This window comes from Acytostelium subglobosum, assembly GCF_000787575.1.
Source record: "Acytostelium subglobosum LB1 DNA, scaffold: scaffold33, whole genome shotgun sequence".
Classification (NCBI taxonomy): domain Eukaryota; phylum Evosea; class Eumycetozoa; order Acytosteliales; family Acytosteliaceae; genus Acytostelium; species Acytostelium subglobosum.
The window spans coordinates 255,805-269,213 of record NW_012236500.1 but is presented as its reverse complement, the minus strand read 5'-3'; the positions used below and the strand labels follow the sequence as shown (position 1 = coordinate 269,213).

The following is a 13,409-nucleotide window of genomic DNA, read 5'->3' as shown; positions in this document are numbered from 1 at the left end:
GTTACGGTGCAGCTGGTTGGATGTATGAGTGAATGGGTGATGGGTGATTGATTGAATGATTGATTGAAGGTGTGCCTTCACATTCCATCATCTAAGATGTACTACATCATTCATTCATTGGGGGTATGTATTGTTCACATCTAAAGATGAGTTGAGTTGAGTTGGATGATATACTCTAACACACACACACACAACATAAAGATACACACAAACACAACACAGATAAGTTATGTGTTGATACCAAACATAGAGATACAGATTTGCGAGGTTAATGATTGAGAGAAGTAGCCTTTCTTAGGACTTCAGATCACTAATCATGTTTTAAAACAATTTCACTCATTGCATGCTCAAGTTCACCTTCATATTCTTTGTCCATTCATTCATTATAATCACATTGTAATAATAATAACAAACAGATAATAGATAAATAATGAGTACTAGTGATGCTGATAAATTGAAGCTGAAAGAATTGTTAAACAATGCATTGACATTGCGTAATAATATAAAGACATTGAATCCTTCGGGTCAGACTTATGGACAGGCTGTTGAGAAGCTGAAAGAGTTGTCAAAGGAATCAAAGTCACTGAGTGATCAGTTGTCAATGGAGCATGGCAAAGCTCTGTCAACAGAGTTCTACGCATTCGCTCAGTTCTGCGAGCTGGCCGGCAAGCCAGAGGCAACAGAGATCGAGACATACGAGACACAGCTGCAAGAGCTCAACGAAGCACGCAACTCTGCTCGTGCTCTGGGCGACAAGGCATTAGATGGCAGGATTCTCGAGCTGCTTACAAACATCTTTAGCCGCACTGGACAGTACGACGCAGAGATCGAGGTCATTGCCAAGGCATGTCAGTTCGACAAGACCGTGCCCAAGACAATGGCATTGCTCAATGCCTACTTTAAGAAGTTGGACTATATCTATCAGGACCGCGACCGTATCTATTCGATTCAAAAGGATGACAGCGATGCCTACATGAAGCTGCACATCAATGCATGGGAGCAGTATCTCTGGCTCAAGCAACAACCACAATTCCCCCGCGACAACTTTATCCGAATGCAAAAGGCACCGCTGTTCAAGCTGGCCATCTATGTCGGCTCGTTGTCCAATCCATTGATATCGGCCAAGGACAACGAAGTGGTGGACATTGCCATGGAGGCATTCGACGAGGCATTCTACATTTCCGATCTTGTCAATGACAAGGAGTACCACTGTGCCGCCGTCGCGCACAAGACATCAATGTTGTACAGAACACTTTCAGCAGAGCAGCGTGAAGCCTTGCTAGAGTCACTCAAGAAGACCGAGGCCGAATTTAAGCCAATCAACAGCGAAATCAGAGACTTGATCAATTCAATTGAGAACAAGGCACCATCATTACATCCAGAGATGAAGGAAAATGATCCAAAGGAAGGCGAGGAGGCAACAGCCACCAGCACAGATTAAAAAGCGCAATGAATGAATGACTACTTTTAATCAATGCATCAAGACAGAGTATAGTCCGCGATGCTGCCAATAACTCCATACTCTGCGAGTGCCACACAAAACGGAGTAGGGCATGATTGATTGTGAACATGAAATCCAGAGAGGAATGAGGTCTTGTTGCGAATGTTTGGATGGATGTCAATGGCTTTCTTTAGCTTCTCCATCCAAGCCTCAATGATCGATGACTGTTGGTGTTCAATGTAAACATTGATGTACAGATATTGGAGTGAGGGACAGGCACTTATGGCATCTACCAGCTCGTCGCTACACTGTTGGGTCGAGATGACAATTGACTGGATTGTACCATGCGATTTAAGTAACGAGCATAAATCGGAAGGATGGTCCATGACGGGCAATGACAGCGAGTTGACGTTGGTTAGCGATGCCAATGCTTCACTGTTAATTTGATTCCAGCTCTGATTGATGCGCAAGAAGTCTAACTTGTTGGTCACTGGCATTGGGTCCGATTGACCAAGTCTTATTCGTTTGAACTTGGAGCGAGGGTTCTGAAGAAGATAGGTGACTATGTCTTTGTTGACATTGTAGTGGAGCCATATCGATGTCAATTGAGGTTGCTTCACATTGTCCATAAGATACTCTAACAGGCTACGCTCATATTGTTCTTCATCCAAGTTGAGCAAGTTGACAATGAGTGAGAGCTCACGTAAGGATGACAGAGATGAAAGTCTTCGAAAGAAGAATGGTGCCGATTGGCTTAAGAAAATGGACAGCGTAGACAATGTACCATAGGCGTCCGAGGCTGACTCAAGACTCAGATACGTCAGAGTGTTGAATTGAGGAGAGAACAACTTGGCAAAGAATGAGAAGAGTTCGATATCATCATCATCACTGTGATCCTCCAATACAGCAATCTGGATTGATAGTTGGCGTATTGTACCCTTTGATCCAATAGCGTTTAACAATGTGAATGGAGTGCCAGGGATCTCGGGAGGGTTGCAATCGTCATCAAGTTGATAATAATCAAAGTAATCCTCATTGTCTCCAATTGGATCGAACAATGTAATGCTCAACTTCTCAACAGCAACATTGAGATCGACCAGTAGGAAGTGCGCGCCATCGACGGCATCATGACGAGTGGACAGGTGTTCCAAGAACACTTGTTGTGAGCCGCCATCAATGGGCGACGTAATCGTTGTGAACATCGTGGGGAGTGCACTTTGAATGAGTGGCAGGTCGATACTCTTGAGATAATACCAGTTCTCTTCGCTCCACAGCTCAAGTGTACGCAGATGACTGACATAGGGGTGTTGGCAACATGTTGGCATGGTGTGCTGTTCGATTAGAAATGTGAATGGCTGTGTTGTCATTCTCTTTAACTTTGGTAGATGGTCTGACATCAAGTGTCTATTGAGTGAATGGACAATTTGGTAGAACTCCTTAGAGACGAAGCGCCACTCCACAATATGTATCAATAGACCATTGTTCATTGGTGGGCTGTCGGAGATATCCCAAGGTGATGGACACCTAGAAGTCTCATTCCAAATCAACTCTAATATCTGTTGATATATATATCTATTTAATAAAGACATTTATCACTATTATTATTTGTTTGAATGGATGATGGTCCAAGCCTTTTTAGGAAGTTGTAGATGCATCAAAAAGATCAGTTTTTTTTCAAGTTTAGCACTTCATTCATGCATTCATCCAAAACTGAACAGATACATTCATACAGATAATACACATATATACATAATTATATATATATATTAAACAACATACATACATACATACAGAATACAGACATCAACTTATATGGACAACAGCAAGAGCGGTGCACTCACGCCACCTTCAACACCTGGCAAAGATAATAATAATAGCGCGAGTCATGTATTGATAGGCAGTTCAATGACAACTTCAAAGAAGAAGAAGAAGGTTACGACATTTGTTGATAGCGATTATGATGATGAAGATGATGATAATATTGATGATTTCGTGTTTCAGACACCAGCTCTCATAAGGGAGATGCCGCCACCATCATCTGCATCACGACCTACCCCCGAGCAGTTCGTCTTTGACGTGCATCTATTCAGCGAGAAGAAGAAGAATGTGTCGCATACCCCACGATGTCCCTCGCCGCCACTCAAGCTCACTCCAGCCAGTCGCGTCATGTCATTCAACTCGAACGTTCCCACCGTGCACCATCTCGCATTGTCATCGCCCGTGGTCGTGCCGCCACCCACCGCTTCAGAGCCCTCCCCAGCAACTCTGTCCGTAGGACTCTTTAGCAGTTTGAACAGTAACAGCAGCAGTAGCAGCAGCAGCGAACAACGCATCGGATCAGTGTTTGATCACAACTTTGAGATCGTGGCACGACTAGGCAGCGGATCATTCTCAGACGTGTACAAGACGCAGTCAAAGCAAGACAGGAAGTTATACGCTGTGAAGCAGGCGAGACATCAGTTCAGAGGCTATCAGGAGCGCGACCGAGCGATACTGGAGGTGAAGAACGCCACCTCGCTGGCGCCACACAACAACATTGTACAGTATTACAATTGCTGGGAGCAGGCCGGCATCCTGTACATTCAGACGGAGCTGTGCGAGCGAGGCACACTTAAGGATCTGTTGGACATGGTCGACGAGGCCACCGTGCTGCCTGAGGAGCTCGTTTGGAACCTGCTCCTCGACTGCTGTCTCGGTGTGCAACACATCCACCAGGCCAACATGCTGCACCTGGACATCAAGCCCGAGAACCTCTTCATATCATCACATGGTCGTCTCAAGATTGGCGACTTTGGCATGGCCGTGCAACTTGTCGAGCAGCCGCAACAACAACAACAACCTCAAAAGGATGCATCTGGCGATACAAAGCTCAACACTAGCATATCAAGTGATGGCGGCGACAAGGACAGCAACAACCTGAGTATTGACGAGGACGATGTATATTTTGACTTTATCGAAGGCGACTGCAGATACCTGGCCATCGAGTTCCTCAACGACAAGAAGCAGATTGGCAAGCCATCGGACGTCTTCTCGATTGGCGTGACGTTTTTCGAGATGATCACCGGCAAGGAGATGCCCTCCAATGGTCCACTCTGGGAGCAGCTTCGTAGCGACCGAGCCTACGAGTTCCTGGACGAGACCAAGTACTCTGGTACCCTGTACCAATGCATCCTAGCCATGATGAGAACCAATATAACTGAGCGATTGACACTGGAACAGTTGTTCACAATTCCCATAATCACAAACCTACTACAACAACGAAACAACAATGTAAGTTATGTGAAGTTGAAGTGATTGAATGATTGATCTGGATACTAACGATTATGTCAATGTACAGCCCGACTCAACCAACTCAACACTACTATCGATGTTACCAAATCCAATGCATATACACTCGCCTGAGGATCAGCTTAGGAGCAGCGGCAATAACTTCTCACCGACAATATCCAAAGGCAACTTTATACCAAAGTACACCAACAACAATCTAAATCTAAGTAGTAGTAGTGGAGGTGATATATCAATGCATGAGAGCACTGGTGGTATACCATATTATCAGCCACAAGCACAACAACAACAGACACAACAACAACAACAGACAATGGTACAAAAGACATCACTAAAGAGTATGAAGAGAGTGCTACAGGATTCGAATGATGGAGGTTCATCACAAAAGGTGTGCGCCATTCGAAGGAGCATGGACACTCAGGAGGACTTGACCATGTCGCCACGTAATCTGCTAAGTGTAAGTAATCGTAACACCTCATGACGCGGCCTTCACTCGCCAATACTAATCCTCCGCTGCCCATCCACTTCCCGCCACAGATGTTCCAAGATACAAAGGAGAGATAGAACTTACAATAAACATTGAGAGTCATTTATTAGTTCAGCCAAGCTAGTCTAGACTGGCTTTGGCTGATGATACATAATATATTACAATAGGCTTGGCTGTGGAGTCACTGTCTGTGTGGTTGAAACTGGTGCTGGTTGTTCCTCAGTGGCATGCTCTTCGACCTCGGCGTTGATGGCTGATGTTGGTTGATCCTCGCCATTGAGCAATGGCTGTGACTCACCTTGGCTCTCCTGCTTCTCACGCTGCTTCTCCTCGACGATGCGGTTGGTCTCGGTGGAGAGCACGGCGAACTGGTTCTCAACGGTCTGCGAGATGTTGTTTGCAGTGTCCTTGATGCCAGTGCCAATGTTGCCAACCATCTCCACACCCTTGGAGATGGTGGGATTCTGCTGTGCTCTGGCGGCCAACGACATGATGTGCTGGGAGATAAGATCGGTGGCTGACTTGAACATATCAGACAACTGGAGACGCTCGTCGATGGCTGTAAGGTTCTCGACCACGGTGGACTTGATGGCCGAGGCATTCTCGGAGATGTTCAGATCCTTTGCCTTCTCAGTGACGGCCACCTTGACAGCGGTGGTCTTCTCGCTCAATTGTAGCTTGCTGTCCAGTTCGTTGGCCTTGACCTTAAGGTTCTCTGCGCCAACCTTGAGCTTCAACGAGATCAAGTTCTCCTCATCAATCTGCTTAGCCTTTGCTGCAACCTCTTGTCCAACACTATAGCCAGCAGCAAAGATAGAAGCAAACGCGCTGGTCAATGACTAGAATATGAATGAATAATGATTAGTTGATTGAACTTGAAGCTGATTGTGATGATCAAAGACATACCTTCTCAAAGTCGTTTTGATTGTTGTTGTTGTTGTTGTTGTTGTTATCTGATTCCTTGGTTAACAATGGTGCAGTATCAGTTGATTGATCGTCATTTGTGTTATGATCTTGAGCGGCAGACTCTGAAGCAGGAATATGGGTATCTGGAGCATCAGTGTAGGGTACTACACGAATTGCTCTATCACTAACTAGGGCATCCTGTAGAAGCAGTGCAGTCTTGGCAGCAGCCTCTGTTTCGAATATTACAACTGCATCATTAGTCTCTCCATTCTTATTCTCTGTTACTCTCAACTCTACAATCTTTCCACAAAATGAGAAGAAGTCCCTAATAGTCTTCTCATTAGCATTCTTTGACAAGTTGGTAACGTAGACTGCTTCGTTCTAAATTTATATAATGGATTCAAGATAATAAATGTTAGGATCTAATTGTTAAACTTCATCATTCATACTTGAGTTGGGTTACATACTCTGTAGATCATCATTTCTTTGTATGTTATCTATACGTATTTATTTAGTTAGTTATATATATATAAGTATCTGTTTGATATTTAATGATTGTGTGTGTATATGTGTAAATAGATATAAATTATCTTTATCTCTGTGTGTTATCGTAATTGCTGTTTGTGTGTTGATGTGACAGTGTCAAATTAAATAAATGTTGAAGTTGAAGTCAACAACACAACTACCACTTTGTTTGAAAAACCTGAGGTTTTGGGACTGAGATAATACCAATGTCGTCGTGGTCAACTATTCTTGGACGTAAAGACCATCGTCACACCCGAAATGGATATTTTGCCTTCACAACTTGGTGTTTGATTATCAGTTATGTTTATACATCATCCCATTTATTACAGAATGACTTGTTAATCAAATGAATACAAACCAGGGAACAAGATTATTATTTAATGATTTAAAGAAAGAGGGAGTACAATTTTATTATTAGGATAATTGTTAATTAATTAACAACGATGGCATCCACCTCCGAGGAGACCGCCAACAAGTCCGAGGACACCTCCCAGCAATCCATTGAGGTTGAGGTTGACATCAACATCGATATCCAAACCAATACCAATGCCACCACCTCCACATCCACCGCAGGCAACTCCATTGGCACCCTGGCCAGAAGCTCCACCAAAGTTGCCAACAACGGCGCTCTTTGACATTGAAGTGGCAGACACGTTGCCCATGGAAGTAAGAGATTCTACAAAAGTAATATCAAATGTTAGACCTTGGTTGGTATTGGATGATTGATATAATGTTACTTACTGAGGATAGTCATTTTTGGATTGGATTGATTTGTTTGTTAGATTTATATATTTGATTTGCAACTTGAGTTGATGATTTAATAATGGTATCCGGATACGATTATTTATATGTTTGGGACCTCGATGGTCCAGTTGGAACTTGCCATATCAAAAAGTAAGTAAGGGATACCCTACCCCCTGAATACCCTATCATATTTAATTAAACTTACTTTGATCATTCAATCTCAATCTCGTACACCTACCCATCTCCACTGACCCATGAAATGACCGTACATCAAGATCATGTGATCCACCCACTCACTCATCAATCAATCAATCAATATTGGATGATAGATTATGACTGGATGGGTACAACACTGGATACCACCTTCATTAATATTTTATTAATTGATTAGAGTTGGGAGATTGTGTAGATGTGCGAATTAAATATATTCCAACTTCCAATCAACTGTCATCATAGTTTAAGCACGTTGGAGTTAAAGTATATAGTGAATGAGTGATTGACATCTAACTAGATGTAGATAAGATATACGATATGTCAGTGAGAAGTGTTAGGGGCGCTGGGGGTGTATCATTGGGGTGATAATCAATCAATCATATCACACATTCTACCGCTTCAACACAAACAAAAGTCTGTTGGAAATTGATGAGCTGGATTGTGAGTGGTGGGTGTTAGTGTGATGAATCAATCACAAAGAGGAGAAGTATTAGAAACACCTTCAACTTATCCTTAAGAGGCAATTGAAGCATTCAACCAATATGTGTCCAATCATTATCTAGATTTTGATTGATATTAGAGTGGCTAGACACACAAAGGGTACTGTTATAGGAGGCTACATCATCAATCAATCAATCAATTAACGTGTTCTCGTTGGCATCAACCACATATTCATCGATCAATACTTTGAATGACTTTATAATAATAACACCACCATATGATCAATGATCAGTACTGTGGAGATACTAAACAACGCATCTTATAAGGTATCAGGGGTCAGGGTTCCACTTCAACCTAAATCTATGTGATTTTGATTTGGGCAACTTGACACTCATCCATCAATAATTATAAATAGGTCCAATTGGTATGAATTTATAACATCATCAAACAATCAATCAAAGTATCTAATACCAAACAAATAATATTACCTAATCCAAAATGACTATCTTAAGTATGTATACCAAAATTGCAATCCAAATTTGATTACCAATGCCTAACATATTATATCTATTATAGAATCTCTTACTTCCATGGGCAACGTGTCTGCCACTTCAATGTCAAAGAGCGCCGTTGTTGGTAACTTTGGTGGAGCTTCTGGCCAGGGTGCCAATGGAGTTGCCTGCGGTGGATGTGGAGGTGGTGGCATTGGTATTGGTCTTGATATCGATGTTGATGTCAACCTCAACCTCAATGGATTGCTGGGAGGTGTCCTCGGACTTGTTGGCGGTCTCCTCGGAGGTGGATGCCATCGTTGTTAATTAACGAATATATAAACTACCTTTCTGCCTTTAATGTCCAAACAATTAATTTAGTAATGATGTTTTTTTTTATAATATCACATTATTGATTATGATCAGCTGACATGTGATCACGTGATCGATTTGAAGTCACATGATATAATAATAATATCTATTATTATATCGATCTCCTTAGACCAACTCTATTATTCTGATGAGTTTATCTCTAGTTTGTTCCCTCATCATAATGCAGATTCTCTTGTCAATCCTTCGAAGTAGTACTTTGTCTATCTTTAGATTATAGACAATGTGGATGTCTCGTACATTGGGGAATGAGTTGGCCACTATCTTGATGAGGTCATTGGTGAGCTCTTGACAATCAATCTTAACATGGACAGATGGTAGTCGTCTGGTTATTGATATCTTAAAGCAGGATAAGATCTTCAATGTTAAAGGGTCGTTAAAGTCCACCACGCCAACATGTACTTTGTCACCAATCGAGTCGAGAGAATTGATTGATGGCAATCTGAGATATTTGAGATTGGGGAGGTCCTCTGGTGATTTGTGGATGAACATCCTCTCGATGCCCAGTCTTGTGATTGACTTGGGGAGTAGCTCAGCATGGACCTCTTTCATGCCAATTTCCAACGAGGTGAGCGAAGGTGGAAGGGTATCGGGAGAAAGATATTGTTCGAAATAGTAGCAAAAGTGCAATGTTGTGAGACCTCGAGGTAGTACACCAGGGACAATCGGTTGATTAAAGTAGAGTCCAAAGAATAGACTTTCCAGTGAATCCGGAAACACTCCAATGTCCAGGACTTTGTTGAACATCTCACCAAACCTTATGGACTTGATGGAGTTTGGAAAAGTTCCAGGTTCGATTGGCTGATGGAATTGAAAGCCAAACGAGATTGAAGTAAGTGACTCGGGGAGAGTACCGGGTGCGATTGGCCGATTGAATGATGGGCCAAATGTGAGTGACATGAGCTTGGGTGGCAAGAAATAATGGTCGATCGGTTCATTGAATGTCCACAATGTTCTTTGTGGCAGCCCTGGAGATAGAGGAAGGAAAGAGAGCTCAATGAGTGATGTTGGTAAAATGTCGTTCCTTGGTATAAAATCAATTCCAATTGATAGTTTGGTGATTGATTGTGGCAGTGATCCACTTGCCAACAATCTATTGTAACGAGGATCAAGGTCCAAGTGCTTGAGGTCATTGGGCAACGAGTGTGGCTCGATAAAATTGTTGAACTCGAGAAGAGTCAGTGATGTGAGTGATGGTGGAATGATTCCAGGGACAATGTCTGACTTGAGTCCTGACAAGATTAATGTTTGAATGAAAGGCGGCAGTATCAGGTCTTTACCCAGCTCAGTTACAGAGATTGCCAAGTATGTGAGTGATGATGGGAATGTGTGTGATGGATCCCATTTTGGTAGAGGGCGTGATTGACTCGTTGTCAATATCGCTGGTGTTGAGAACTGAAGTTGTTTGAGTGATTGAAGTTGTGACACTGCCGCCATGCACTGTTGATTGTACCAATTTGAGAATCTGAGTACCTCTAGCGACAATGGCAATGAGTTGGCTGGCAGTGGCTGATCAAAGTCGTTGCCAAAGTTCAACTCTGTTAATGATCTCGGGAGCAAAGTACCATCATATGCTGCGACCGTATTGTTGAACGACTCACCAAAGGTCAATCTGGTGATTGATTGTGGTAGTGATGGTGTTGGAATGTCCTTGACCAATGATGATGATGTTGATGATGATGATGATGTAATGGCTGATGGCTTCCATTGAAGTGTCCTGTTGAAGTCGTGGCCAAAGGTCAGTTCGACCAACGATTCTGGCAATGATCCTGGTAAGATTGACTTGTTGAATTTATAACCAAACTTCAGAGTATGTATGCTTTGTGGTAGGCAACCAATTGGTATTGATTGATTGAATGAATCATCAAACAATATAGTCTTTAAAGATGGTATCATCATTGATTCAATCAAAGTATTGTCTTTGTTATCTTTGTTGTCTTTGCTCTTGTTCTTGTTGCTCTTGTTATTCTTTTTCTTGTTGTCTTTGTTGTCTTTGTTCTTGCGAGGTATTCTTTTAAACACAAGGTTGATCGATGACAGGTTACTGAGTAGTATGAACAATCTCTTACATGTTAGACTCAATGACATAACATCGAGTGAGCCAAACAAGTCACGAGGAATCCTATCAACAATATTCTTTATAATGTTCACTTGTAGTCTATCCATCCTATCTTTATCTATCTCTCTTTAATCAACTGAACTAAATTAACAAAAGTGAGGACTTCATATGATCAAAAATTGATGAATATGCAAAAAATAAAGGTTTTCAAAGAATGTTGCCGGAACCATCCCCCTTTCAAAGTTGGATAATTTTAATGTAGCGCAGTACTCTTGATCGCATCTCAATCAATATTCCTTGTATCTGATTGATTCTCCTAAATTGGAAATAACTTCTAAAATTATTAAATAGACCAATGTTGATATCCTGAACGTTTGGAAATGCTTTGGCCACAGTCTTGACAACTTCAATGTCCAACTTTGGTGTGATCACACCAATGTATAACTTGGGTAGATATTTGTTCGTCCTAAAATATTGCAATTTCTCCATAAATATTTCATTAAAAGCTATAATGTCCACATTGATACCATCTCCATGTGATCGCTGTTCAGATTGTCAAGGGATTTCAAATGTAGATACTTGAGATTGGGAAGATGTTCAGGTGATTGATGAATCAGTGAGATTCCAACGGCCAGGTTGACAATGCTACTTGGGAGAGACTCAGCCTTGAGATTAAAAGTATAGCTGGAGAAAGATGTGAGTGATTCGGGGAGGGTACCAGGTCTGAATGCTTTATCAAAGAATTGTCCAAGTGTCAATGATTTGAGACCTTTCGGTAGAACATCAGGTCCAATGACTTGATTAAAGCTTGTTCCAGAGACCAGTATCACTAGTGAGTTGGGCAACACTCCAGGTTCAATCACCTCTCTATCGAAGCTTGATCCTAGCTCCAGGATTGTGAGGCTGTTTGGCAACGAGTGTGGCTCGATCAAACTGTTGAAATCGATGAGAATGAGCGTTTCGAGCAAAGGCGGTAACATGCCTGGCACAATGTCTGTCTTGAGGCCGGCCAGCAGCAACACTCTCAATGTCTGGGGCAATAACAAGTCATTAATGCCATGAGGTGTCGTCAACAAACTGGTGAGTGATGCTGGGAATGTATGTGTTGGGTCTCCTCTTTGATGAGGACGTGGCGGATTATCTCTAAAGTGTATCGGTGATGCAAACGCAAGAATTCGAAGTGATTGAAGTTGTGTCACAGCAGCCATGCATGATTGATCATACCAACAACCGAACTTGAGCACCTCAAGTGACAAGGGCAGTGAATTGGCCGGCAATGGTTGTATAAAGTCATCGCCAAAGATCAACTTTGTGAGCGACTGAGGTAGCAGTGTGCCTGCTACATCGCTCTGATAATGCTCTACTGGCTTGTTGTATCTTGATCCAAACGTCAACCTGGTGATTGATTGTGGTAGGGATGGTGTTGGTACTGCACTACTTCGGGAGGACTTTGTGATCACACCCAACAATGAACTGAGTCGGCTCGACCTCCATTGAAGTGACTTGTTAAAGTGATTACCAACTACGTTTGAATGATTGATTAGTTTGATTAGTTTGAGTGTTTGATTGATTGATTGAGTGAATGGTACATACATGTAAGATCGACCAGCGACTCGGGCAACGATCCCGGTATGATCCTCTGGTTGAAATGATCACCAAGTTTAAGCTTGGTCAATGTAGGAGGTAGGTGACCAATTGGTATTGATTGATTGAATGAATCATCAAACCTTATTGTCTTTAAAGATGATATCACTATGTTTGATAACTTGTTACTCTTGCTCTTCTTGTTGTTATTATTGTTGTTATTGTAATGAATGCGATGTGTACCTTTCAACAAAGGATTGATTGATGATATGTTGCTGCTATTGAGTAGTATGAACAATCGTTTACATGTTAGACTCAATGACATTATATCCAATGAGCCCAACTTTTCACCATCAAGACAATGCACAATACATTTTAAAGCATTATTATGTAGTTGTTCAATCATTATAATATTACTAGTATAATGTATTTTATCTATTTGCAACAACTACACAATATATTCAACAATCCAACCTTTGTGTCTGATCCTCTCAGCCCAACTTGCAAATCATGGGAAGCGATTTTGTTTTTGCAAACTCCTACTATGGTGATGTTCATGTTGGTGATGGATGGTATTATTGACCTGTTGTATTTAGATGGTGATCATACGATATGATATTTGAAAGATCAGCTGATTGGTTAAAGAGATAAAATATCTCTCCTTTGATGACTTGAAAAGTGGAAGTGGTGTGGATATCAGATGATTGTGTTGATCAAAGTGGGTTTCCACCACTTTTCCATCACTTCCACTTTTCCATCACTTCCACTTTTCCATCAGTTTGTTTATGTGTTTGGTGATGGGTTGATGATCATGTGCCTCACAGAGGCTCTCAACTAGTGACA

General features: G+C 41.9%; 8 protein-coding genes across 8 annotated transcripts; 3 read left to right on the top strand and 5 right to left on the bottom strand.

The window, feature by feature from the left end:
* Positions 1 to 430: 430 nt before the first annotated feature.
* SAMD00019534_115830 (hypothetical protein) lies at positions 431 to 1,441 on the top strand (the record flags this gene model as incomplete). The annotated part of the gene is made up of 1 exon (XM_012893270.1): positions 431 to 1,441. The coding sequence occupies one exon, from the start codon at positions 431 to 433 to the stop codon at positions 1,439 to 1,441; it is 1,011 nt and encodes a 336-aa protein (XP_012748724.1).
* Positions 1,442 to 1,479: 38 nt separating this feature from the next.
* On the bottom strand, positions 1,480 to 2,928 carry SAMD00019534_115820 (hypothetical protein; the record flags this gene model as incomplete). The annotated part of the gene is made up of 1 exon (XM_012893269.1): positions 1,480 to 2,928. One exon carries the CDS (start codon positions 2,926 to 2,928, stop codon positions 1,480 to 1,482), a length of 1,449 nt encoding a protein of 482 aa, XP_012748723.1.
* A 325-nt stretch (positions 2,929 to 3,253) lies between these two features.
* Positions 3,254 to 5,207, top strand: SAMD00019534_115810 (hypothetical protein; the record flags this gene model as incomplete). The annotated part of the gene is made up of 2 exons (XM_012893268.1): positions 3,254 to 4,711; positions 4,779 to 5,207. 2 exons carry the CDS (start codon positions 3,254 to 3,256, stop codon positions 5,205 to 5,207), a joined length of 1,887 nt encoding a protein of 628 aa, XP_012748722.1.
* Positions 5,208 to 5,371: 164 nt separating this feature from the next.
* SAMD00019534_115800 (hypothetical protein) lies at positions 5,372 to 6,601 on the bottom strand (the record flags this gene model as incomplete). The annotated part of the gene is made up of 3 exons (XM_012893267.1): positions 5,372 to 6,052; positions 6,120 to 6,500; positions 6,587 to 6,601. The coding sequence occupies 3 exons, from the start codon at positions 6,599 to 6,601 to the stop codon at positions 5,372 to 5,374; spliced, it is 1,077 nt and encodes a 358-aa protein (XP_012748721.1).
* A 477-nt stretch (positions 6,602 to 7,078) lies between these two features.
* On the bottom strand, positions 7,079 to 7,306 carry SAMD00019534_115790 (hypothetical protein; the record flags this gene model as incomplete). Its single annotated transcript, XM_012893266.1, has 1 exon — positions 7,079 to 7,306. The coding sequence occupies one exon, from the start codon at positions 7,304 to 7,306 to the stop codon at positions 7,079 to 7,081; it is 228 nt and encodes a 75-aa protein (XP_012748720.1).
* A 1,234-nt stretch (positions 7,307 to 8,540) lies between these two features.
* On the top strand, positions 8,541 to 8,860 carry SAMD00019534_115780 (hypothetical protein; the record flags this gene model as incomplete). Its single annotated transcript, XM_012893265.1, has 2 exons — positions 8,541 to 8,553; positions 8,619 to 8,860. 2 exons carry the CDS (start codon positions 8,541 to 8,543, stop codon positions 8,858 to 8,860), a joined length of 255 nt encoding a protein of 84 aa, XP_012748719.1.
* Positions 8,861 to 9,031: 171 nt separating this feature from the next.
* Positions 9,032 to 10,819, bottom strand: SAMD00019534_115770 (hypothetical protein; the record flags this gene model as incomplete). The annotated part of the gene is made up of 1 exon (XM_012893264.1): positions 9,032 to 10,819. The coding sequence occupies one exon, from the start codon at positions 10,817 to 10,819 to the stop codon at positions 9,032 to 9,034; it is 1,788 nt and encodes a 595-aa protein (XP_012748718.1).
* A 672-nt stretch (positions 10,820 to 11,491) lies between these two features.
* SAMD00019534_115760 (hypothetical protein) lies at positions 11,492 to 12,972 on the bottom strand (the record flags this gene model as incomplete). The annotated part of the gene is made up of 2 exons (XM_012893263.1): positions 11,492 to 12,504; positions 12,576 to 12,972. Coding segments are annotated over 2 exons (1,410 nt in total), but the record flags the coding sequence as incomplete, so codon positions are not given.
* Between the last annotated feature and the right edge of the window lie 437 nt (positions 12,973 to 13,409).